The following is a 27519-nucleotide window of genomic DNA, read 5'->3' as shown; positions in this document are numbered from 1 at the left end:
GGCAATCTCCTGTGATTAGCTGAATTGAGTTTTCACATAATGAAGGATGTTAAAACATTATATACTAATTTAAAACTTTTACTGAACTAACAAATGGAATTTTCCCACACAGAAAATAAAAAACCTTTGTTTTTTTTCTTTAATATTACAATTAACAAAACCACTGTAATACAGTTTTGCCTATGAAAGAGAAATTCTGGCATAAAGAAAATGCCAGAGAAATATTTTTTAAAAAAGTATTGAAAAACTACACAAATAAAGAACCTCTAGACATTCTCAAAAAGAAAAAAGTGTCAAGTTTGAGTCATTTTACACAATGATGGTTTCACAGTGTACTGAAGTGCAAAAAGGCTCTTGAAAGTATGATTTCTTGTACACCTTGACTACTTAGAGTTGGCTAGTCACTAAGTTCTAACTAAGGGGAATTCAGGAAGTTGCATTAAATTTCTTTCCAGAAAGTTTTCACACTTGAGCAAAGGCATCCTGAAAGAGACTTTTTAACTATTTCTAAAGCTACCATGCTTTAAAAACCTGGAGAAGAAAATAAAATACAAAAACAACCCCCCATCCCCACCCCATCTGTTTCTAAGACATTCTTAAAAACACATCAACTGGTATTGCCAGGAATGACAGACCTGAGTTCACCAACTTGGTTTAGCTTCCATGACATTTTCTAACACAATAGCAATGTATGCAACCATCGCAGCCGTGGTGCAGAATTAGGACCTCCTAACTGTGACACGACTCAAAAACAAGAGGGGTTGGATACTCACAGGACAAAAGTTAGCATTTTCAGTGAGATACTGAGAACACTGTGTATATATACATCTATATATCTTAAGATAGCATATATTACAGAGTATATATATATACACAGAGTATATATATATTAATATCAGCAATCAATTAACTGTAGGGAAATAATGACTACCTGAGTCACAATGCACAACATCTCTCGTACAGAGACCAGTGACCAGGCCAACGCATCCTCATGTCAGCAAACACCAAAAACAAGCGTACCTGATATGCACATAATCAGCCCTCATTTACACATTTTCTACTTCCAGCAATCCATTTCTTCTAAAGAATGTACTTTTTTAGAAGCAACTGCCAAAGGCTGCTAAGAATCCTTGCACTTCTAATGGTTCATGGACTCGCATTTCACATTGCTACTAAAAATATATTCCAGTTGTTTTATAGCTAGAGAGGTCACGTGCGAATTTTTCAGGACCCAGGGTCACCAATTGTGGTAGTGTTCACAGGAGTCCCAGGATGAGGGAAGAGACAAGAATGTTGACTCCATGTATCAGAAGGCTTGATTTATTATTTTATGATATATATTATATTAAAACTATACTAAAAGAATAGAAGAAAGGATTTCATCAGAAGGTTTGCATGCAAGGAGAAAGAAAAGGAATGAATAACAAAATCCTGTGTCTGACCAGAGAGAGACACAGCTGGACTGTGATTGGCCATTAATTAGAAACAACCACATGAGAACAATCACAGATCCACCTGTTGCATTTCACAGCAGCAGATAATAATTGTTTACATTTTGTTCCTGAGGCCTCTCAGCTTCTCAGGAGAAAAATCCTAGCAAAGGGATTTTTCAGAAAATATCATGGCTATGTTATAGATGTATGGTTAATTCATGCTATAAGTAACAGCATACAAGCTTCTGAAAGAATACTTACACTGCTTTTTTAACACCAGCTCAGATGCTTGATTTTTATAGCCACAGGCGTATACTTATATATAAAACCTTCATGCACTGTACTGCTTATATCCAAACTGCTCTCATGAGCATGAGAGCTACAAAGGGTATTTACACAAAAGGGCGATTCCTGCATTCTTTACAGGAACAGACGAGGCTAGCACGACCTCAACAGGTTCCCAGATGAACTGTGCTGAACCAAGCCAGCATTGGGAGGCACCCTCCCAGAAAGGATGCTCTGCAGAACACAGAGTTGTACATTTTGCCCACCAGATTCCCACACCCACTTCAAATAAAGCTCATTAACTGGAGAGGAAAAAATAACATTGCTGAGATTCTTGTTTTCAAAAGCAAAGAATATTCACTCTTGTTACCAGCTCACTTTCCTTCAGGAACAGCATTCCTCCACAAAATTCTTTATGGCGCTGTTCCTCCTCTCTAAATCCATCTTCAAGGTGCAATGCTGGGAAGTTAAAAAGAGCATCAGAAAACCTGAAAAAGCCTATTGTAACTTTGAGCCCTGGTCTTAAAAAATTCTTCCATACTTCTCAATGCAGGGATGAAAGGGATTTGGCTCAGCAGTCCTGCCTAAATGGTACCAATCCCTGAATCCTCAAGCTGTACAACTGCATCTTCAAAACATTTTGCACTCTTAAGTAAAACTGCCCCATTAAAAAAGCAAAACAGTTCATTAGAGCACTGCCCTCCTCTGTGGGAATCCATAAAATCAGAGAGTTTTAGGAAGGTGGTAAAAAGACAGGCCTCAGATACAGCAAAATTGTGAAGTGCTAAAACAGCAGAAAGAATATCTAAGTGGTAGCGAAGACATGGGAGATAGAACAATAGAGCTGTGTAGTTTGGCTTTCTAAGTTGCAAAAAGTTTATTTTAAGTAAATATTTAGAAGGTTAAGTATGAATAGTGCTCTGTGCTTTATAAGTCTCTTATAAACAAGCCATTGTCTTCAAGAATAGGCCACCATTGTTTTAACCAAAGCTACAGGTGCTTAAGGTGATTGGATAGAACTACTGTCAGTATACTTTTGCTCTATGTAATTGGCTAGGATGGCTTTATGATATGTTGTAAGATTAAGTTTCTTTGGCCTGCTGCCTGAACAGCGAGCTGTTAGCATCTCTCCATTGTCATAATCATGTAATGAGACTGATGCTGAAAACTAAATAGCTCAAGATGCTTGTCACAGTAGCCCCATCCCATTCGTGTCTGTATATAAACTACCAGCAATATTCCTCCTCATAAAACACTTAATCTGATGTTAATTTGAGGGACAAAAAATGTCTCATGCAAACATCTGAGGGTCTTTTTAATCAAAATAATTCTTTTTGGGTTCGGCTCTGACTCCCTTTCTTCCAGATGAGCCCAGCCAAGGACAACAGATACAAAGAGCAGTGAGACACCACCGAATCTAATTTAGCAAGAATAGAAACTGGCACTTGTGTGCAAGGCAGCACATGGCAATCGCTCATGTGACAAACAGCTTTGTGGCAGTGCTTTGTATTCACATGCTCAGAGCTCTCTGCAGCAGAAAAAGACACACCTGCAATGGGCTACCCCAGCAGCTGGAACCCTTGTCAGCCCCTGGCATAGCAGGAGATCATCTCTTCCAGGACCCTGAGGGAGAAGCTGCAGTCTCCCTCCATCTTGCTCAGTCACTGGATATGTAGCTAGAGCCATCTTCTCTTTGCCTGATTCCTTTGCCCCAAACTACAGCTGACGGATCAGCACCTGCCCGGTTCTGGACTGGCCACAGCCAGAGCCACCACTGCCTACTCCCTGTGGGAGGGACAAGTAGAGGTGAGATCAGGAACGCTGTGGAGAGGAGACCACACCAAGGAACTGATGAGAAACAAGGAAAACACAAATGATGCACAAATACTGTGGCTGAGTCCCTGAATACAAGCCCATGGAAAATAATTTCATGAGCTCAATGTGCGCACGGACATTAGTTCTTCCACTTCATTTTTCAGATGACGGTAACTCAGCACCAGACATTCAGAAATTATTTTTCTCTGCTACACCACAGCAAACATTTTTAAGCTATAGGTGTGAATCAGTTCTTTGCACTTTCTTCAACAAGGCTTGAGGATATAACAACATCCTGATGGGCTGCTATTTGTTTAGAACAAAATATGGGAATCTCATTCAAAAACAAGCATCCAATGCTATTTTTTTTTTTTAAACCTGCAAATAAATCTGCTTCAAGTCACTGGGGAATCAGCTTCAGAATAAAAAGTTCCTTTTAACTTCAGGCACTTTTTCCCAGTTTTACAGGTACATTGGTATCCACTAGGAATCCCAGCAGGTGGCTACCAAACTAGTTTGTGTGGTAACAAAGTTCTTACTCTACAGACCCTACAAGCTTCACACCTTCAGAATTAGTGACACGTTATTCAACTTCTACTTTGATGAAAGCTAAGCAACAATTCCTCCTCTAGCTGTGTTTTTCTAAATGAAAAAAAAAAAGTTAATGAACAAACCATACCAAATTCATGTCAATACCTAAACATCTGCTAAGAATGCTGTTTCTCAAAATTCAATCCACAAAGAGCAGCAAGCTTAGCTGCTGACTTGCTTTTATTCACACCTGCTTAATTACAAGAAAAACCAAAAAAATACTCTTAAGTACTTTTCAAATATCAATTTCCTTGCAACTAGGATCTAGAATCACTACACAACTGTTTCAAAAATCACAAGAGCTGACTTGCACAGCCATCAGCTGGATAAGCCCAAGGCACTTCTGAAGGTGTTAGAGCTAGTACAAAATGCTCAGTTTTCAAACACAGCAACACACTCAAGTTCAAGTCCTTGAACAAGGAATTCTGAATTACATACACTGAATGATTTTAAATATGATAGACTGAAAAAAATTTCACTTGAATCCTACAAGATAATACAGTGGGCTACTGTGAAAATATATTCACCACAGCAATACCTGCACTTTTTCATTTTTCAGTTTGCTGCTGTCTGGAAGGAGAGGAGCACCATTTGACCCAATACTAAAAACAAGCTTCATGTTGACCAAAATTATGCAATTTTTAAATCAGTTCATACCAGTAAGGTGCTCTACAGAAAAGCATGTGAGAAATGAAAACACTATCTTCAGATAAAGATTTAAATACCATGTTTAATGTGAGGCTTAGAGCTGCTGAACAGTAGAAAATAAAATTAACAATTACTTAGTAACAGAGGATCAGCCTCTCTAAGGTAATGAATGAGGCTAGGTTCCTATATAGTATCACTCACTGTACTTTTATAAAAGAGCTTAAAAGCAACTTTAATTGTGGAATTCCCCAAGACTTGGTTAATTTCATTGTCAATCAAGATATTCTCTTAGAAGCCTGATCACATATTTAATGTCCCAATTGAGTAGTTACTTTGTGCAGACCTTCAAGAGCTAGACAGCAGCTTTATTTTTATATGGGATTCCTCACCCAAATTGGAATTACGCCAGCATTTAGAGATACAGGACATGGGCTCCCCAACCTTCTCTAGAATAAGATAAATGAAAATATTTTGGCAAGGAAACAGTCCCTCACTAGCAGAACTCTTCTTAGAAGATCTAGCAGTTTCTCATACTGAAGCATTATATTCAACAATACCAGAGTCCCCCACCTTACAACAAGGTCTGCTTTTGTTAGCAAATAAAATGAAGCTTGTCAATAGAAAGATTCCCCTCCTGCCCAAAAAGTGAAACTTCTGAGCTAACTTTAAGCATTAACACTGCAAATTGAAATTCTGGGTAGAAGCTCTTCAGCAGTTAACCAAAGCACAGAAAGATGAAGTTTGACACATACGTAAAAGCCTGCTATCCTCACAAGCTCCTCTTCTTGCTGCATGGGCCCACCACCTCTAACACACCCCTGACTACTCAGCGAACCAGTTTGACTCAATCACCTGCACATAAATTATGACTCTTCCCTACCCCCACAGTTATTTCAGTCTTCTTCTAGAATAACAAACTCAGTCTGCTCACCAAAAGGTCACACAAATGTCAGGTCAGCACAAGTATAATGCTCCTACAGCATGAACTAACACCTTGCTGCTGCCTGTCTCATCCAGCAGCTACCTTCAAAAGACAGGCTATTAAAACAGCCCAATTTCCTCTCAAAAGCAAATGGGTCTTCCCCAGCTCCATGATAAATTACAAGAAAACAAATCCAGCTGTGTCAAATCCTTATTAGCATTTGTTTTGTAGGTGTATAGGAACATAAATGTAATTAGCTGGAAATAAGAGGGAAAGGTCAACACAACTACTGTGCTCTATAGATGCAACACTGAGCTTTTCCCATTCAATTAATTAATTTTAATTAATTAAATGTTTAATTTAGATGCATAAACAGTAAAGTGCATATAGTTCCTATTTCCATTGGGCATTTAAATGCAGCATTTCTAAAATTCAACCATATTTCCATCTCTGAGATAGAAAGAAAAAGTTATGTGACAACTTAAAACAGTTTATGAGGAGAACCGTTTCTGAACCGATGCAAGACCAGTGCAAGAAGTGGAATTGAAAACCACAAAATTAATCTTCCCAAACCCAGAAGTGAGTTTCATGATGCTGTTAAAACTCTCACTTCCACCACTTTGTCCCAAGCACATTATCAAAGTAACATTCACAGTGGTATCCTTTGATCTTCTGCCATGAAGTGACCAAACTTCGCCTTGTAATTTTCACAGTGCTAAAGCCTGCTCATTAATTCCAACTGAGGAGAAATCTCATCGATTTCTCCAAACAAAAAAACCCCAAATCAAACCAAAAACACACAACCACCCTCAAACATAAAACGAAACCCAAAAAACCCCACAAAAACCCCACAAAGCTCCCACAAAAACAAAACAAACAAAAAAACCCCACAAAACAAACAAACAAAAACAACCAAAAAACCCTCCAAAACACCAAACCCCAACAACGCCTACTACTGTGTCTATCACACGTTCCAGACTCTCACCCCCATACACTACATACTTTCGGGCGAGTGTAAAAGTTTATTTTCACACCAAGCAGAATCTCCCCTTTATCCGACTCCTGGCTCACACAGAACACTTCACAGGCTGCAGAGGGAGTCACCCGCGGGCCGGGCATGCCGAACGCCACACAACCCCTGCCCTGCCCCAGTGCCCCGAGCTGCCTCCACAGCCCCGGCTCCCCGCCGAGCCGCCGTCGCGCCCCGCCCGGCTGAAGCCCTCCCGCCGCCAGCTCCCCGTGGGAGCGCGCAGGAAAAAAATGTTTCTTGTTTAGTTTTTAGGGGTTTTTTTTGTTGTTGTTGTTTTTTTCCAAAACGGGGCTCTTCTCTCACCCCTCGAGGGCCAGGCCGGGGACAGGTTCGGCGTGAAGGGCCATATGCCAAGGGGCGCCCCCTCCCAGCAGCAGAGCCCCGGAGGGTTGGTTTCCCTTTCCCGGCCGCCGGGGCTGAGGGGCTCGCCCGCCGCCGCTCTCGCACCCACCTTTCTGCGCCTCGGTGCCCCGCAGCAGCAGCAGGAGAAGGAGGAGACTGGGGCGGAGCAGCGAGGCCGCCCGCCGGGTCCCCGCAGGGAGCGGCCGCCCCGGGCTCCTCATGCCCCGCGGCGTGGCCGGCGCGCCCGGCGGTCCCCGGGCATCGCGGGCTGCGGGGCGGCCGCGCTGGGCCGCGTCTGAACGCTGCGCCCCCGCCAGCCCGCCCGTCCCCCGCGGCCGCCTAGCCGCTTCCGGGGGCGCGCGGGGCCCTCCCGCTTCCTGTCGCCCCCTCCGCCCCTTACGGTCGGCCCCAGGCGCCGCGGAGTCCCGGGCGGCGGCGGCTCCGGCGCGGCCCCGCCGAGCGTGGGGCCCGCTCCGCTCCCGCCCCGAGCCGCGCCCTCCCGGGCCGTCTGCGCGGGGCTCACGGCCCCAGACTGAGTCCCCGGGACCCAGCGCCTGAATTCCCTCTCTCTTCCACCTCCAACCTCCTCTGCGAGCTGGCTACGAATATTTCACTTTTTTGAGCTTTTTTCCTCTCTCATAGTAGAGATTAAGACAAAATTTCTGGGGAAAACTCAAACAAAAGCCCTTGGAAACAGGAGTATTGATGTTGTTAATAGAAAGGATAATCTGGTGTCATAGTGCTCCACGTGCAAATGTGAATTCAGCTCTAGATGTGAGAGGGCTTGGCTATGAGGTCCCAAGCTATTGCAGCATTAGCCCTAGTCCCCCAGCTTTTGAACATGCACTATGTGTGATTGGAGAGCTTTCCAGTGGTTGCACTGTAAAACTTGTCTTTAGGAAGAAATTATTCTCCCAAACAGCTCTACATCACAGATCCTGGTTCCTGGCCAGGAGTGTCCAGTGCTGGCCCCACCAAAATGGCAGGAAAACCGTCTCAGGAGCCTGTCTTACCCAATCCACAGAGTTGCTTGAAGAAGTATTTAGATTATATTTAGTAATTGTTTTAACATTACTATTCCTTATTAAGATGCTGAAAACTGAACTATGTCAAATTCAATGCCTATAGCTTTTTTAGGGCTTTGTATAAGGGCTATTATAGCCTGTCAACAAAGAAACATGGAGGGCATTACCTTTCCTTCCTTGAGCATATCATCCATACCATTTGTGCCAAATCACAGAAGATTCCAGAATAGATATGGATGCTCAGACTAAAGACAGAAGAACTTTGTTACACATAATTTGTTTGGCCCATACTTGTGCCACAGCTACTAGAAAGTGGCTTCTCATATAATTAGGGAATGATAAACATGAGCATTTTAGAACATTTCATATTTTTCTCCTTTTGAAACCTTTTAATGACATGGGAATGAAAGCAGATTCAAGGAAGTGTATTACAGATGGATCTTTTTAGTCATCTTGTAAGATGTAATAGCCGCCAAGACATCCTGCAACAAATAATGGAAGGTGAATCAAAAATAATTTACATGTCACTTTGTCTTCCATTCACCAGACACAGAAGTTCATGCCATAGGTCACGTGAAGGTTATATGACTATAATAACATCCTTTCTGTACTACAGGGACCACATTCCTAAGATCACCAGTCATTGGTATTTGCTGTGTACTGGAAGAATCACTCCTTGAATAATTTTCAGTTTAATGGTGCCATGCATTAAGAGGAGCATCTGAACATGCTACATGTAATTCAGTAACAGTTTCTGGTGGACCTGACAGAGGTTTCCTCCTGTGTTATGTTCTGTTGTCAAGGTATTTTGTGAACTTGATTTAACTATTCTAAATTTAGGCCTAATTTTCTAAATTTTCTAAATTTTCCTAATCATTCTTAAAAGTTTATCCCAAAGCTACATTGCCTGACTACAAATGGTTTTTGTGGACCCTAGTTTACATGCTTTGCAAAGGGAGCACCACCATCCTGACAGAAGCAATGATAAACTATTAAAGGTTACACACCTTAAAAGATTCAAAGATTTACAGAATCTACAGGGCCCAAGGATTACCAATGCAACGGTTTGAAATACTTGTCTTAATACATGGTTTTCATGTAATAGAGCATTCTGAAGAATTAGATAAATCCAGATGGTAACTACAGCTTTCAGAATCTTCCTTCTGAGAAGATTCCAGCACAAAATGAATTTAGGTACACTAGCTGCAGAGAAATGCATATTTTGGTCTGTGAGAGTTCCCAGGCAGCTCCTCTGGGGCAAAAAATTGTGTAAGATAGACTCAATTTTAGTTTGTGACTTAGAACTGTCACTGCCACCAAATCAAAATGGATAAAAAATTAAAATGTTGTGGGAAGCAAACACAAATATAATGACATATGATACCAATCTCATAAGGCAAATTGCCAATGCCTCTTACAAAATCAGCACAAATACTGTTTTTTAATATGGTAATACAGAAGACCAAACCAACTTCTTAGTGCTGATAAAGGAATGTTTCGCCAACTAAGCATTTCTGTAATGTTTCCTTCCCATTCTGAGTAACTTCTAGAGATAACTGAAAGTATCATCTCCATCTGGTTCTCTCATTTCCCTCGAGAAATTTCTGAGTGCTGGGCTTTTTTCCCACCATAGCTCTATGGATTTTACATTCTTTTGTTGCATTTCAGAAGTTGAATTCAGCTGGAGGGCAGGGCTGCTATTCAGAGAGAGCTCCACCCGAGCAATTCCAAGGTCTTACATCTGGGAAGGAATGGCCCCATGAAGTAGTACAGGCTGGGAGCTGTTTGGAAGCAGAAGCAGCTCCGCGGTGTCCTAGAGGACAGTTTGAATGTGTCAGCACTGTGCCCTTGCAGCCAAGGTGGCCAACAGTGTCTTGAGCTGTATTAACAAGAGGGCCAGGGTAATGATCTTTCACAACACCTCATCTCATTACTGTCCCTGGTTTGAGGCTCCCTCCAGTACAAGAGCAATATTGATACATGGAAGAGAGTCAATCAAAAGGCCTTCAAAACAGTCAGGGGCTGGAGAACATGATGCATGTGTAGAGGCTGATAGAGCTGGGTATTTTCAGCTTGGAGAAAGGGAGACCTTCTTGCTTCTTACCTGACTGCAGGACAGGACTGGAAGATGGAACCAGCCTCTTCTCTTAGGTGCACCATGATGGCACAAGAGCCAACAGACACAAATTGCAGCACAGTAAATTACATATTCTAGGTAAAAAGGAAAAAGTATACCATGAGGATGGTCAAACACTGGACTGGGTTGCTCAAAGATGTTGTAGAACCTCCCTATTTAGAGATGTTCAGGACTCCCTTAGCCCTGATCAACTTGATCTGATGAGACCTGTTTGAGCAAGGAGTTAGGTCTGAGGATTATGAGTTACATCAGATCATTATAGATTAAATTATTGTTAATAACCAAAAAGAAGTGTTAGAAAAAAAAGGAAGTAATTTTATAAAAGAAAGAGAACCATTTGGAGAAGTCGGGTGGACAGAAGTTTGGAGTCCTGAATGTTGAGAAAGTTCGGGAGGACTGGTAAATAGGAGATTTAAAAACCCTCAATAGCTCTTAGAGAATGGATCTTACTGTAATTGGATGAGCAGCTACCTGAAAAAATATGTTAGAAGTAAACAAAAACTTAGAAAAAAGTCCACCTTGGAGATGAAAAAAAATAGCAACAAAGTATGAATTATCAAAAAAAAAAAAAAAAAAAAAGGGAGGTGGAAGGAGACTTTATGGAGACTTTATTTGTTTAAAAAATGGATCACTATGCAATGTTAGTAAATCAGAAATTAATAATTATCTGCCAAAGACACCAAAAGAAAGTGGGGGCTATTTTTTCCATCTTGTATAGGAAACAAACTTCTGTATTTAACATTACAGAAAGAACATGTGGATGCACTTGTAAACTTAGTATAGTATACAAGGCTTTAGAACATGTTGCAAAGAAAAATACTCTACAAGGCATAAAGGTAGCAAAAAATAGGATAAAATAGAGTTTGGGTTTATAAAAGAAACAGATTCTGCTGCCATTGTTTTAGACAGCAAACAGCTTTTTTTAGGGAAAGAAAATACAGTGAATTTATCATGACTTCTGTAAAGTATTGTCATACAGTTCATAAATTAAAGTGGAAAAGATATGAAATAGCATAGGAATCACCTGACTATGTGAATACAAATGAGTATGGTAATAGCAAGAGGATTTGGCAAGGAGAGTAGGGGAAAGAGAGAATGAGGATTTATCACTGAGAGTTCAAGGAAGATTGCAGAGAGACATCCTCCACGATTGTTTATGGAACTCAGTATTATAAAATACTCTCATGGATGGCCTTGGCACAAAGAATAGGAGAAAATTAATGAAATCTGCTGATGATATAGAGGGAAGCATTTTCAGTATAGTGATAAAATATTGTATAAGGAGCAGGAATCATACAAGAAAGATTGCTTTTTAAGTCAGGAGTAAAAGAAATGTGATGAACTACAATTAAATGTGAACTAAAATTAAAAAGACTAATAAGAATTTCTCATTTAAGTTGACAATTTATCATTTGAAGGCAGGGACAATGACCTGCTTGCTCGGTTAATGCCCTAACTATGAGATATGACTGACAGGAAGATATGAAAAAGACAAATGTATTGCTCAGCTAAGAGATTAGATATTTTAACAGAGATGAAGAAATATTAAGTTAATTTTGCTTAAAATAATAAAATGTCTCCTGGAATGGGTCACCATAATTAAAGGAGTTAACTTGATCTGAATTGGGTACACAGGGAACAACTTCAGAGATGGGATCCTAGGCTGCTCAGGAGACTGGATTCTACATTAGGGAAGAACCTATCTGGATAAGGTACCTAAATGAGTGATGTTCAAATGAGCAAATATGTAAGGTCATAGATAAGAGGAATTTGTTCTTCACTGCACAAGATGGTACTGGCAAAAGCAAAGGTAAAGCATTTCTAAAGATTTCTAAAGAGCAGAGCAGGCATTTACCAAACTGGATTTCTGATATTAGAGGTGCAAGAGGATTATTTATGTTTTTAAAGGACTGTCAACAGTTTGCAAGTGGATTTTTATAAAATCTTATTATAAAATAAGGTTTATATTTATATTGTTTATAAATCTTATTACTATAGCAGCTGATTGCACTTTGTGGACCTCAGGGTTTTTATACAGAACCTCACAACCTTTTTTCCGTGCACTTTCTTCCAGTGAAAAGCAAAAAAAGCAAAGAGGAAGAAAGACTTTTAAAGTTGGCACTGCTGTTTAGGACTGAGGAGCCTACTTAAATACAGACAGTTTGAAACATTCCCTATGGCCTCAAACAGCTGTAAGTATTATTTAGCTTCCCCTCAGGCTCTAGTGAATTCACTACTTGTTCCTTGACTCCTCAATACCTCTTTTCATTGTTCTGTAGAACTGCCACTCCTTGTTATAGTGCTCATCTAAGTTCAGTTTTTTCTGGTGAGGCTCAAATAGTTCTTGTCTAGGCTGTGTTTAGGCACAATTTTGAGTGAGTTTGGAAATTCTGCAACATCCTCTGACTATGTCTGAACATGGTCTACTGATGATATCAGATGCCCCCTTAGCTTTTGCCTTCCCAAGGCAACAGGTCCCTGTTTTAGCTTTCTTGACCTAACTGTATTCACTCTGAGAGGTGCCAAGTGTCCCCCACACAGCCACTAACTCAATCATGGTCGGACAATGAGAGCTCCTCCAGTGGAGCTGTGCTAGTCTGGAATGCCATCAGTCAAATTTGGGATTCCTAAAATCATGGTTAGAAGAATAAGGCAGAGACATATCCACAAATTTGCTTTCACACATCACAAACTGACTCTTAGAAAAGCTCCAGCAGAGATGGGGAAAGTAATTCAAAAACATGCCTTTGTAAACTGCAGTGCCAAACACTGAACTGGACTGCTGGTGATTAACACTGCTTGATTAACAGTGATTACTTCCACTCTGTTGGTTTCATCTTCCCCTCCTTGGGCCCCACAGGCTCTGCACAGGTGTCCTGGTGTGATGCTGTGACTGCTGTTTCTATAGTCTATTCCCAAGCTGAGCAAGCACAATGAAAAGTAACCAACAAATAGATGTCAAAATGAAAATAAAATGAGAAAAGAACAATCTGGGCTTCTGTTATCACCACAAAATATTATCAGAAGGGAGTATGAATGTATCTCAGACCTGCCAAATGAGAGTTGCAAATTGAAATTTAAAATAAATCTTTTAAAAGAAGTCAGATTTAAATAGAACATAAGATATGATTAATTAAAAATCATCATGTTAGATGTGTACCTAAGAACTCAGTATGAAACATTCTGGAATATTAGAAATTTCACAGCATTTTCATTTATATTTTGATGAGTAAGAGTTTCTAAAAAAATATTTTGAGCATTGACTCAAACAGTCCAAAGAAGCTCTTCAGTTTCATACTCATTATAATATTGTTTTTTTCATATTCAGCTCTTGGCAGTTACATTTGCATGACAAACTTTTTTAATGGTCGGAGAGGCAGCCTGGTCTTATGGGATGAGTACGACTAGAAATCAGAGTTAGAGGATTACTCTGCAGTGAAATGGAGTTAATTGTTCAATTTCTAAAGAGAACCTTTCCTTTCCAAATTTGCCTAATTTGCCTTCCATCCCTTCCAGATGATGAGAGCTCATCCTTCTCACAGTTAACACTAAAGCAGAGTTCAGTACACTGATGATGCTTGGCTGGCACTGTTAAAAGTATTTTAGTACTCATACACACTTGAATGTTACTCACTTTGTAAGCTATTACCTTCCATTTTCTTGGGTTTTTTTGTTTTGTTTTGGTTTTTTTATTTTCAGGGGGGTGTGTGTTTGTTTGTTGGTTTGGTCTTTTATCTTTTAATCACAGCTGTTGCAACTGTTGTTGTGATTTACACCTTCTGGGGCAGTTTCCTGTTCTAGAATCTGTGTTTATTTACTAGATGTCTGCAAAGTGCCCACTACAAAGACTTTCCTGAGAACTTCCAAATTCCTTCCCATTCCCTTTTATATAGTGACTAATAAAAAGCAAGAGTCAAGACCACAAATCTTCAGCAAATTCCATTGCTATGAAATCACAGACTCTGATAATATCTGAGTATTTTGTATATAATTTTGTTTCTAGACAACTGCACACAAGGTCAGATGCCTTGGGAGTTTAAATCATTGTGTTTCCTATGCATTATCTAAGTGAGGAATTGCATGCAGGCACAGATTGCCTCTCGTTATCAGGAAGCATCTTGAAATTTGACCTGTGTTTGAGAATTAATTTCTCTGCACTGAATTTCTGATGTAAAAGTCCTGCCTGCTCACAATATTTGTCACCACACTTTATTACTTGATCTACTTTTTATCACCCTTCTAGATACTGTGTTAGTTTTTAATTATACTTTCACACCACTCTTATGCATTCAAATCTATTTAACTATCTGGATCAATGTTCTGAAACAACTTCCTGAAACTCTCCTTAACAATGCTCTCAAAGAAGGACCCCGGCCTGATTTACTTCATGTAAATAAAAAGAAACTCCACTGAAGTTGCTGGAGATCCATAGATTTCACAGACCGGTCCTTTATACCCTTTTTAATTCAGGAGTATCCAACAGCATTAAAATGTAGCAGTATTGCTGTAGCTACAATAAGCTACAAAGGAAGTGACCTTTTTCTAGACCAGCTGGTAGAATTAGCAAAACCCAAACTGGTTTGCATATTACAAACCTTTTCCTCTGGATAGTTTGATGAAAGGCATGACTTTCTAAAAATTGCCTGTGGTACTTAAGAGCAGCTCCTAAGCAATGGTTTTTCCTAGATCCACCCTGCACTGCTCATTTGATTGGTTACTAAACATTTCTAGACTGGTGAGTTTTGTCTCCCATTGAATATGCACTCCACTTATTCACACATTCCCAATCCCTGCTGCACCCTGTTATCTTTTATTTATGTTCTGCTTTGCATAAGCAGTTGCGTTGTATTATCTGATCATTCTCTTTCAAAACTCACCTCAAAAAAAATTATTAGCAATTATTCCCCCAGGGTTAAGAGGAAACCTGAAAAAATCCCTCAGCATTTCTTGTCTCAGAACAAACTTTGGGTTATCCTTGGGTGAGATCCTGAGGAAACCCACAACATGTGGTGTACTTCTAGAGAACATATGACCGGATCTGCATACAATTTCTTGATATCCCAGGCATTTTTCAAAGCATCTAGTTTATAATTTCAATCAATAGATATGCATAAATTAGATATGCATATAGATATGCATAGATTAGATATGCATAAATTACTAGATATGCATAAATTACTGGATATAGTAATTTATAGGTATTCATAAATTACTGGATATAGTAATTTATAGGTATTCATAAATTACTAGATATGCATAAATTACTAGAAAATGTCTGTTCATGAGAAAGCAGTGTGGTCTGTGTTTGTCAGGAACAAGCTGGAATTGTAGAATGTGTATTGCTCGGAGTAAGAATCCTGTAATGAAAAGCTGAATCCTTCCTCAAAAGCCTGCTTGCTTGCTTGATTGCTTTTGTTTTGTTTTTTTGGCTCAAGAAGGATATTGACACAATTTGCTGAGCCTTCTTGCATTACTGTGAAAAAAATTCCCTCATCACAGAAAAACACACTCCTTCAGTTAGGAGGCAGTAAAAGAACCAGCACGCAGTTTACAGAAATACTGCATTATAAACAGATTGTAAAACATTTGATCTGTAATTTTGAGAATATAATTCTGTGATTTTCAGTGAAAGATTGAAAGGAAAAATTCTTAGGATGTCAGAGCAGGACCAGATAATTGGCATATTTATATTTGGGGAAAGTTGTGGTCCTGTGTAGCAATTTAGTAGGTTTCCCTCAACTAACTCTCAACAGAAATTATAATTTCTAAAGGAGATGTCTCCAGAATTTGTTCCAAAAAATCTGCTCCCTTACAGAAGAGTCCTCAGAAACTTGTCTGTTTATCACAGATCATTTTCAGCTAGAATCAGTCTCCTGGTGCTTTGTAGACTGAGATTGCAGTCCTGCTGGAAAACTGTCAGGAAGCTATGGAATCAATGAAATCTTTGGAAGGAAAGATGTATACCAGAGTAGATGGTAAAAAGACTTCATTGCCAGTGACTGCTGCACCTATTTCAGGAGCTGACTCAAAGACTTCTGTTTCATGACTTGACTTTCTGCTGGGCTGTTGGCCAAGGGCCAGCACTCCAATTAGGCATGAGCTGGAAGAGGGCCCACAGGTCTTTCCCTGGACACCAAAGGCAGTGGTAAGATAAAATCTTAACTGAGTTCTGGCCAACATCCGACTGCAACCATCATTTACTGATTCCTCATCTTTCACGAGATTGCAGCTGAATTTGTACATCTGAAAATTGGGGGATAGTAATGTGTGAAGCCTGAATGGACTTTTTCATGTATAGGAAACAACAGGGAAGAAGCTCTATGAGCAGGAGCAGCAAAAAACAGTGGAAGGACTCTCTTTGCAAAAGATAGCTTAGTGGATGGAGTTCACATGACTGAAATAATTTCCATCTTTACAGCACATTTTTGGAAGCACTGTAAACAATTTATTCATACAACTGCCATTGGAAGTAAGAAAGCAACATTTTCCTCATATTATGAATGGCAGTATTGGAAAACATAATTTGAAGGCACAGAAAACAGTGATAGAGCTGGGACTGGATAATCAAAACATTAAGTAATCAACTGCTGTACACAGCTTAAAGTAACATTTTCATTGAACTGAGCCATGCAGGCGCTCACATAAACTCCATGAACTGACCACCTCTGTAAAACAAGAAAACAACATGATCCTCACCTTGTAAATGGGGAATTGAAATGCAAGTATATTTTGTCACACAGAAAAAAGCAGGATTTGAACCACATGTTCGAAGATCTGGCCCAGCACCTTAAGCACAAAATAATGCTTTTAACTCATAAAAGTGCTCAGACAAAACTGTTCTTTCTCACCTTTTATGATCTGGTTTAGTAAATAAAATAGAGAAAGATCAATAAGTATGCTGTTAACTCAAAGCCAGCTTGTTGATAAGAGAACATGCTTTGATGACTGTGGAATGTTATTTGACTCTTTGTTAAATTTGGCGGGGGTGGGGGGGGAGGGGAAGTGTCTGTTTTGCTTAGGGATGATTTCCAGACTTGAATCCTTTCCCTCTGTAAACTCCTTTTTTCCTTTGATACATATTTTCCAGAATTACCTAGGGTCAACCCATATGGATGACACTGTATAAACTGCCTAAGCTGCTTTCCAAACTGCAAATTGTTGTGAAAACTTAGTAGGACAACAACATGGATCCATTATGTTATATATGAGTGGTTAATTCATGCTGTTAGTGAATATATGTATGTATAAAATATTACATTGAACTACCACATGTCCTTGACCCGGGGAGCAGAATCTCATTTCTATTCAAGCAGTTCCCGGAACATGCTAAAGATAACATCAAGTCTTTAGCTTATGAAAGGAGCCTCCCAGGCCATGAACGCTGAGGCCAGGAGCTGATTACATCGGGCTTCCCGATGTAACACCGGTAACACCCGAATACATGTGAAAGACAGCTATACAGACATCAAGGCACGCCTTTTGCATTCGAAGGAACTCGGCCATCCATGTGGAAAGAACATCCAGGAAGAGCCAAGAGGACTGTAGAAGCACCGGGAGTGAATCTTTGCATTCCTATGTGCAAACTCCACATATGAACAAACACAAGAGACATCCTGTGTTATGCAGGCCTCGGGGAGAATACAGAGTATATAAGCAGGCAGTACAAAGCGATCGGGGTGAACCTCCGGGGAAACGCTGGCACTCTGTCAGTCGGATCCAGGTTCACCCAGCGCCAATTTCCAGAGTTGACGCTGTCTTGGCTGTGGCGGATTTTTTCTCAATTTGTAATTAATAAATCTTTGTCAAATTTTTTTAATTTGGCTGCGGAGTCAATTCATTTATAACAGTTACCTACACTTCCCCATCTGCACTGGGAAAATGTGTTTCAAAAGCATTGTTTCTCCATGTTATAAATGATCAAATCTGCAGCCAAATTAAAAAAAAAAAAAACCAAAGATTTTTTAGATCAATAGCAAATATAATTAAAAAAAATCCACAGCCAAGACAGTGTCAATTCCGGAATTTGGCGCTGGGTGAACCAGGGTCCGACTGACAGAGTGCCAGCGTTTCCCCAGAGGTTCACCCCGACCCTCTCATGCAGTCCGCTTATATCTCCAACATTTTCCCTGAGGCCTGAATAACAGGATGTCCCTTGCGTTTGTTCATATGTAGAATTGGAACATAGGGATGCAAAAGTCAGTCCCAGTGTTTCCACAACCATCTAGGTTCTTCCTGGATGTTCTTTTTCACATGGATAACCGAGTCCACAGGGATGCAAAAGGCAAGCCTCGATGTCTGTATAGCTGTCTTTCACATGTACTGGGGTGGTGCCGGTGCTTCGCGCTGTTTCTCCTGAAAGGCTTAATCATCTCAAGGAAGATGATGTTCATGGCCTGGGAAGGCTTCATTCTTAAGCTAAGGATTTGGGATTGTCTTTAGCGTGGTCTGGGAACTGATTGAATAAGAATAGGACTATGCTCACAGCCGGAGTGGTCAAGGGCATGCGGTAGATTAATGTAATATTTTATACATACACATATTTACTTATAGCATGAATTAACCATACATCTATAACATCCAGAATGTGTAAATAAATTTGACTAAGGCATTTGTGCAGGGAAATGCTGTTGTGCTGTCATCTCCTCACCTCTCTGGATGCTGGATGCCTTGGCCCTGATAAGTAGCCTCAGCTCCTCTGGGAGCAGAAATGTGCTGACTAAACAATTGTTCCTGTTATCTGGGTTTCCTACTGTGCTGGGAGTTCTTTGATTTAATTTTATTAACTGCCTTAAAGCCCAGCCATGTGCAAAATGTCATGTTTTTTTCAGCAAAATCTGCATTAAGGCAAAAGATACTGTTTAATAGCCTAGTTAGTGGGGTGAACAAAGAGCTGCATGACAGGTTCTTTATGTGAGTGAGTGCCAGTTCAAATATATTTAACCACTGTAAATTAATTTGAAGGCAGCACCAGATGTGCCACTAGATTTCCATTTATTCCTCACTAAAAGTCAATTAAATGCATATTGTTTGGAAATTGTCCCAGGGAAGCAGATGTGATATGTTTCTCAAGGCTTTGACAAAAGACCATTTTTTGAAGCTTTAGACAAGAGTTAAGGGTGCTCAGCATCTCCCAGGAGACTCACAGCATAATGGCCAGCCAGTGTAAGTGGAATCTACTTTGAGTAATATGACGTAGATTCCAGAAGTCTTTTGAGTAATTCTGTGAATGGAAGACTCAAATCAAATCAGATATTTTAACCATAATAATCCTTTCCTACAGAACCCAGATGAAATTACTTTGCTTCAATAATCAACATCATAATTCTTCAGTTCTATTTTATTTTGCAATGTTCATTTCCTGTGGCCATTTTCTAAGATCTCAGCATTTACAGAAAACCTAACTTCCTAACACATCCACTTGGAGAGAGTTTTCACTGCTCACAGAAAGGTACTGAAAGGTGCAAAAGTTCAAACATGCTCAGCTGCAGATGAGCTCACCCTCACCAGTTCTCTGCAGCTGATTATAATAAAAACATCACCTCCCATGTGACCAGCTCTTGCCATTGAAAAGTAATAATGTCATCTCCAGTGGAATCCTGGATGACATACAGCTAGTATTAAAGCACACATATTTCTCCAGATTTCTCTGCAGCTTGTAATTTCCTTTAGGGGAAGAGCTATGTGATTGGGCAGAGTTTAAAGAGGGTAAAGGAATAAACACTCTGTTAATATTAAAGGGAAACAAAAAAGATGACTGCCGTAGTAAAAGAGCTTGTAGCTTGGCAGTTGGGGTAACAATGTTGGGCAGCACTGATAATAAGGGTTGATATCTATTCTTATTTATTATATAGGAAGTTATATGGCTTTGAATTAAAAAAGTTACTATAAGCATTATTCATTCAAGCTGAAGATGTTGTTGCCAAGTCTGATCAAATATCTGATGGAAATATTTGCTTTATGGGGCATTTGATCAAGTGATCAGAACATTTAGATTAGCATCTATTGCATAAGAAATTTTCCTTTCTGTGCAAGAATGTTATCTCCAAGAAATATCACAGACTTCTCCTAAATTCTACTGTGTCTGGTGGCCTCAAGCAAGACCAGAGGTATTCCTGCAAAAAGAATAAAGCCCAAAATACTTGCTGAGTACGTGTCCTTGCTCATTATAGATGCATGATTACTTGCCTAGCATTGAATTTGTGGCAGTCTTCCTTTCTAGGAAAATAAAACAAACAAACCAAACATTATATTATGCATATCTGTTATGAAAAAGAAGAATAAATACTATTACTTGCAGACAAAAGAAACCTTAGAAACCTTATGAAACATCAGATAAGAATGACAATATACCCCAGAGTTTGCTTGAGACAACCAAAGCTGGGAGAGGCTATGCACTTTCCAGACACTTCTCTCAGCTAGATTCCATCACCAGGCAGAGGGGTGTATTGTAATAAAAATGTAATATCATCCCTCATGGTTTTAAGAAGCTATCTCCCATCTTTTGGGAAGGCAGTAACATAAAGCTAAGAAAGGAATCTCCTCCGAAACATCCCACTGAAACTAGAGAGTCTGAATGCAAGAAAAATGGTTGCAAAAATATTCATATTGAATCAGACTCTTTTTGAACACAGACAACATATTTTCAAAATAAAGGATACTGAGTTATTTTAACAGAGCAGAAGAAATTGCTAGCATTGCAGACTAATAAGTGCACTGGAAATTGCTGAGTCAGTACTGCTTTATCTTCACAAAACCCAAACAGACCTTAGAATGTGTATTAGCTGCTGATGGTTTCACTAACTTCCTTAAAGTAATCTATAGCTTTTCCCAGCTCTTTTTTTATTTCTCTAGGAAGAGAAATAGTCACAGGACTAAGTGGGCCTGAGATGATTAATAACTTACAGTGTACTATGCATCATGACTTCTTAGGATTACCTTTAGGAAGTTAGGGCTACAGAAAGTGTAAGGTAGGCCTACACCTGACACAGCTCAAAATGTGAGACGATATGGGGCATTTAAAAAGAAGTCTTCAAGGTTACTGCTGCCTGTTGTATTGCACTAAATAGTTTATTTAGTTGTTGTTGTACACTGGGTACATTAGGTGATGTGGGTGGGTTTTCCCCCCTCCCTCATCACATGGTCTCTCCCTCACAACCCCCCTGTTATACACACCTGGTGGTCTGTCCCCTGGGTACCTGTCCCCACCCCTTCCCCTGGGATATAAAACTCCACTGCAAGGGTGCCACGCCCTCTTTTCTACCTGGGTGGTCGCCGTCACCAGAAGTGTCCTGTCCCAAGCTAATAAACAGGATACTCATTCCCACGTGGAGAAGAGCACTTCTCGTCTTTTACTTTCGTCTATTCAAGTCCGTGTGGGCTAGAGTCTGAGCTAGCCGGATTTGGACTCATATAAAGCCCAGGAAAACCATGGATTACTGCAGCTGCCCATATCATCAGTGCTGAGGCAGCACTTGGTATGCTTTAGAGATCATGAAAAAGGAGGATTAAAAGGCAAAGTCTTGGTCTATTGAGATTCCCCTGTAGGAACTCAAGGAGAATTTGTAAGTCAGGTTAAGGAGAACTTTTTATTCAGAACCAATACCCAGAGTCCTCTGTAGGCAATATCTGTTATAAATGATTGAATCTGCAGCCAAATTTTAAAAAATTGACAAAGATTTATTATATTAATTACAAATTATCAAAAATCCGCCACAGCCAAGACAGCGTCAATTCCGGGATTTGGCGCTGGGTGAACCAGGGTCCAACTGACAGAGTGCCAGCGTTTCCCCGGAGGTTCACCCCGACAGTCTCGTACAGTCCACTTATATCCCCAATATTTTCCCTGAGGCCTGAATAACAGGATGTCCCTTGTGTTTCTTCATATGTAGAGTTAGAACATAGGGATGCAAAAGTCAGTCCTGGTACTTCTACAACCATCTAGGTCCTTCCTGGATGTTCTTTTCACATGGATAACCGAGTCCACAGGGATGCAAAAGGCGTGCCTCGATGTCTGTATAGCTGTCTTTCACATGTACTTGGGTGGTGCCGGTGTTTCGGGACAACTGATGTAATCTGCTCCTGGCATTGCTTTCTTGAATAGTCGAGGAAGATGACATTCATGGCCTGGGAAGGCTTCATTCTTAGGCTAAAGACTTGATATTATCTTTAGCGTGTTCCGGGAACTGATTGAATAGGAATGGGACTATGCTCCCGGCCAGAGTGGTCAAGGGCATGCGGTGGATTAATGTAATATTTTATACATACACATATTTACTTACAGCATGAATTAACCATACATATATAACAATATCCATATACAAATTAGCTCTTAGAAATTGTTACACCTCAATTGAAGTAACACCACAAGTTGTCTGAACTTTGGATGGCAAGAAGTGGCCACCCATAATTCAGCTTCACTTCAAAACTGACACTAGTTTTTTGTTTTTTCCCCAGAGCTGATGAGACGTTCTGTGTAAACTGTCTGTGACTGCACTTTCCAGGGCTCATCAGTGTTCACTATGGAAATGGACAAGGCTGAAACAGCATTTCTGTGAAGGAAGTGTTTCTGTAGGGTTTAGAAGATGCAGGAAGATTCAGATGAGCTTGAAAATAGACTTGGCTTTTCTGAAGTTAACTAAGTGATACTTTGTAGTAGAGACTTGGGATCTGAATTAGATATGTTATATATGAGTGATTAATTCATGCTGTTAGTGAATATATGTATGTATAAAATATTACATTGAACCACCACGTCTTTGACCAACTCTGGCCGGGAGCAGAATCTCATTTCTATTCAAGCAGTTCCTGGAACATGCTAAAGATAACATCAAGTCTTTAGCTTATGAAAGGAGTCTCCCGGGCCATGAACGCCGATTCTCTGATTCTCTCGACCATTCACGAAGGCCAGGAGCTGATTACATCGGGCTTTGGTAACACCCGAATACATGTGAAAGACAGCTGTACAGACATCAAGGCACGCCTTTTACATTTGTATGGACTCGGCCATCCATGTGAAAAGGGCCGAGAGGACTGTAGAAGCACCGGGAGTGAATCTTTGTATCCCTATGTGCAAACTCTACATATGAACAAACACAAGAGACATCCTGTGTTATGCAGGCCTCGGGGAGAATACAGAGTATATAAGCAGGCAGTACAAAGCGATCGGGGTGAACCTCCGGGGAAACGCTGGCACTCTGTCAGTCAGATCCAGGTTCACCCAGCGCCAATTTCCAGAGTTGACGCTGTCTTGGCTGTGGCAGATTTTTTCTCAATTTGTAATTAATAAATCTTTGTCAAATTTTTTTAATTTGGCTGCGGAGTCAATTCATTTATAACAGATATACCTAATTATGTCCTGTTCCCAATAACTGCAAAACTATTTTTTGAAAAGCTGCTTAATGGATAGCAATTTTACTGCTCTGAGGAAAAGTGTCTGTGAGTGTTATATGTGTACTCAACATGGCATGGACAAACATTACAATTCAAATTCTAGCAGAGACAAACCCTGAATTCCCCATGAGAACTGAGGGTGACCAGACTCAGTGCATTACAGTGAATGCTGGTGGAGAAGCAGGAGCACATGTGGCAAATGCTGTAGATGTAAAACTGAAAGACAGAAATACCGGTACAGGCAAACAGTAGCACTACAGGCTCTTGGCTCTGCTTGAATGACCACAACTCTGCTTGATGAATGAACACAAGACAGTCCAATGCACCATCAGAAGAGGTTCCCCTAAATGTCCTATTACCAACTCAATTTTTTTTCAAGAAACAACAGAAATTCTCTTATGGACCAAAAGAGATTTAGGGTTTGATAATTTCTTGCCAAGTTGTCAATGTTGTGCTTCATACCCTTGTAGAAGCTCACTACAGAAGGTAAAACTGAATTAAATGTGTAATAAAACTTGCAGTTTTCTGCGTCGCATTTTAACCTGGCTTTCACTCATCTCATTTAGACTTAGTTGCCCTCAATCATACAAAAACTTCAAAGTTTTGCCAAAGTCTAATTTGTTGCCAGCAACTTGCCCACTACAGCTAACAGGAGAGCATTTGACAAACTTAGAAATCATCCTGCAATTTCATCTTAAATATTCATAGTTAAGCAGCTTTAGTAAAATAACTCAATTCCCTAACAAGACCTATGCCATTATCTCTATCTAGACATATGCAACTCCAAATCTGCATTTCCTAGAAGATGTTGAGTTCAGTTTTGAATTCTTGGGTATAAAGAGTGGGAGTAGGCTTTTTTCAAGTCACAAAAGAGTCCATTTGAAACAAAGAATTATTTCAAAAACAATCTTTTCATTAAAGCAGCCTGACTTGGAAAAATTCTTGTCACTCCCTTTTAATAAAGAAACTACAAGCTTAGACAAGTAGGCCTCCCATAAGCAGGCATATAGAAGTACTACCCAGGCAATATTCAAATAAAAACTTATATGTTTTTTCTGTGTCATTTTTCTGCAGATTTGGAGCTACTTTGAGGTGGCTGAGTGTGAGGAACAGCAAAGTCCAGCTGTTCTCCAACACTGGGGAGCAGCTGGAAGCCAAGCATAACAAGGAAAACAGGGCAGAATCTGTCAGCTCCATGCTATTGGAGTAAACCCAACAGGGTCAGCCAGGCGTGGCAGCCAGAGACAGTCCAGAGCCCAGATCATACATAGGGATGAGCTAGGCCTAAGGAACACAAACAAGAACTAAGGCAAAAGCTGAAGTAATGAGAGATTTAGAGCAATTCCTTGCATCTTATGAATTAGGCAGTAAGTGTAAGCTCTCCTTGTCAATCCCTAGGTAGAAAGGAAGAACCCCCCACCTCCTGTGATGATCCACTGTGAACTGCAGTGCAGAATCTGCAGCTTATCCCCTTATCAGCATACTTTCTACCTGCCCGAATGGGTCAGATTTGTCTAAGGTAAGATAAAATATGTTTTAGGACAAAGACCCTGTTTTCCTTTGTGATTTTCAAAGCTGATGCAGTTTCTGTGCTTCCCATCTTGGAAAACAACCTTAAGAAAAGAGCAAACTGCAGGCTGGTGACATCTGCAAACTGCAGTAGAACACAGCTGTTAGCCTGTCTGGTTCACCTATGATTTAACTACTGTATTTTCTGTGTCCATGAGAAATGTTAGAGGATCTCCCAGGTCAAAGGTGTCTTAGAAGAAGGAAAACAGGCGCAACAGCAGATTTGTGAGTATATTGATAATTAGAGATTTCTGCCATTGATAAAGCATATGCTTAAATTTTATTTCACTGAAAAACATTCAGTAAGGAGACCAGGTATTCCTCTTGAGAAAACGGTAGCGAGGAAACTTCCACTGACTTTAGCTGTTGGGTGAACAAATGAGGGAAAAAAGTGGAGCAACTTTTGGGACGATAGCTGGCTTCGGGCTGTCCTCTACTGGTGAAGAACACACGCTACGGTACTTGTGTAAGCGGTGCACAAATACCATATGAGATATTTTAATACACCTTTAAAGAAATAAAAGGTGTAATAGCTGTACAAACTAATATATTGTCGGTATAGAAATTAAATATTTAACTTGTGTATATGTGTGTCTAAAAGCACAGTCTTCTGACTGCAGTTGCTTCAAGTAAATCCATCAGTTTAATGTAAACTTTCTGCCATTACTGTGTATGCAAGATAGACATTAGGAAATGTCCTACAGAGCCTTGTTTAACTGCAAGAGTAAACAGCAGATGAGGAGAAGGACACGACACACAGGCAGCATTCATCACAACAGATTGCTCATTGTTTTACCTAAAGTGAGATCCAGAAAGTTTAAACATCTGCCTCTCTCCTGGAAAGCTTGGGTCATAAAGTCTCTTATGGGTCTCTGCACAGACCTGAAGAATTCATAGTAAATGAATTCTTATTATTTGGAGAGGCTCAAGCACGGTCTGATTTCTGAATCTGTATAATGATTTTAATTCTTTTTCAACTTACACACTTGATGGCTGGGATACAAGTTTAGCTCTCTGTTCTACCTTCCTCTATGGCAGCTCTATTTCTTCCCATCAAGAGCACACTTACAGCCTCTTCTGTGGTAATCATGGAAATGTACCAGGGCTGATGAGAAATTCTGAGAGTTCAAAAAAGAGTGGCCCCTGCTGTGATGCAGTGTAAGACTAATCAACCTTTTTCTCTACTTATCTGGAGCCTCCTGTGCTATACCAATACCCAGAAACAGCCCAGAAACAACTCTAAACCACCACTAGAAAGGGACAATTTTGTCTCAGGGCAATCCAGAGAGAGCATGAGATGACATAACCTGCCTTTGCAGATCCTTGAACTGTATAGAAATGGAACTGATGCAAAGGTCATCTTTGATGCATTTGCTTTCTGAGAAAAAACCTCATCAATTAAAGGTTATCAGAGAAGGAATTTTATTTTTAGAATGCTCTTGTTCCCATGAAACTCAAGAGAATTTTTATCTTTGGTTTGAAGGAGAACAAAATACTGCCCTTGGGGAATGACTTCTTGCATTATCAAAAAAGAAATATGATTGGGAAAACCTGCAGAAAACTCCAAATTACTGTCAAAGAAATTTATATAGAGAGAGAAGTGTTCATGTTAATTCTGGAACATTATTTTGTCATGCTGTTAGTTTTATGAGGGACTGGTTTGCAGTATCTTTCAGAACATATTAAAATTAATGGAGATCATGCTTTTTAAATTAGCACTGGATTAGAAGTGTGAAAATTTTACAGAGGAAAAGAGAGAATATGATTTCATAAATTTATTTAATCTTTTTTTGCAATAAGTGAAAATATCTTCCAACACATACAAATGCAATTGAAGACAAAGATAAAAATACCATCCAACAAAGCTCTATACAGCTTAGATCTGGTAAAGCATTTGCACATTTACTGGAAACAGTATATTTATCCTTGCATAGTGTTTCTGATATTGAAGAAGCCTTCATGTATTTTGCCTTTTGCTATTAAGCTGCAATTAAAGATTTTCTGTTAGCCCTAGTTTGGAAAAGCACTGACAAACTACACTAAAACTAAAACTCATTTCTTCAAACAAAACCAGTTAAAACTGACCTTTTTAAAGGTACTGTTAAAACAGTACCTTTAAAAATGGTTTTCAAGCAACAATTGAGAAAAAGAAACATATCACTGGAAGACAGTTTTCCTGTATTGGCATTTTTGCTGCCCTGTAGGCCTAATTTCACAGGTTTTCCATCTAGCAGCGGAGATATGATTAGTCTGCAGGTGATTAATTCTGTGGAGGAGAGGACTGGTTACAGCTGAGGTTACAATTATGGCTGATGCTCTGGAGTGGCAGGGAT

At 39.9% G+C, this 27519-nt stretch overlaps 1 protein-coding gene across 2 annotated transcripts in view; it reads right to left on the bottom strand.

Moving 5' to 3' along the window:
- Nucleotides 1–7392, bottom strand: part of DCBLD2 (discoidin, CUB and LCCL domain containing 2) — a 56075-nt gene extending 48683 nt beyond the window's left edge. The window contains exon 1 of one of the 2 annotated variants that reach the window (XM_084201154.1): nt 7176–7392. In XM_084201154.1, coding sequence (XP_084057280.1) covers nt 7176–7287 — 112 coding nt within the window. In that variant the 5' untranslated portion in view covers nt 7288–7392. The remainder of the gene's footprint in view (nt 1–7175) is intronic. The other variant, XM_084201155.1, reaches the window with a different exon arrangement.
- Between the last annotated feature and the right edge of the window lie 20127 nt (nt 7393–27519).

The sequence above is a fragment of the Fringilla coelebs genome (genome assembly GCF_963513975.1).
Source record: "Fringilla coelebs genome assembly, chromosome: 2".
NCBI lineage: Eukaryota > Metazoa > Chordata > Aves > Passeriformes > Fringillidae > Fringilla > Fringilla coelebs.
The sequence above is the reverse complement of the archived record's forward strand: the minus strand, read 5'-3'. Positions and strand labels throughout refer to the sequence as shown.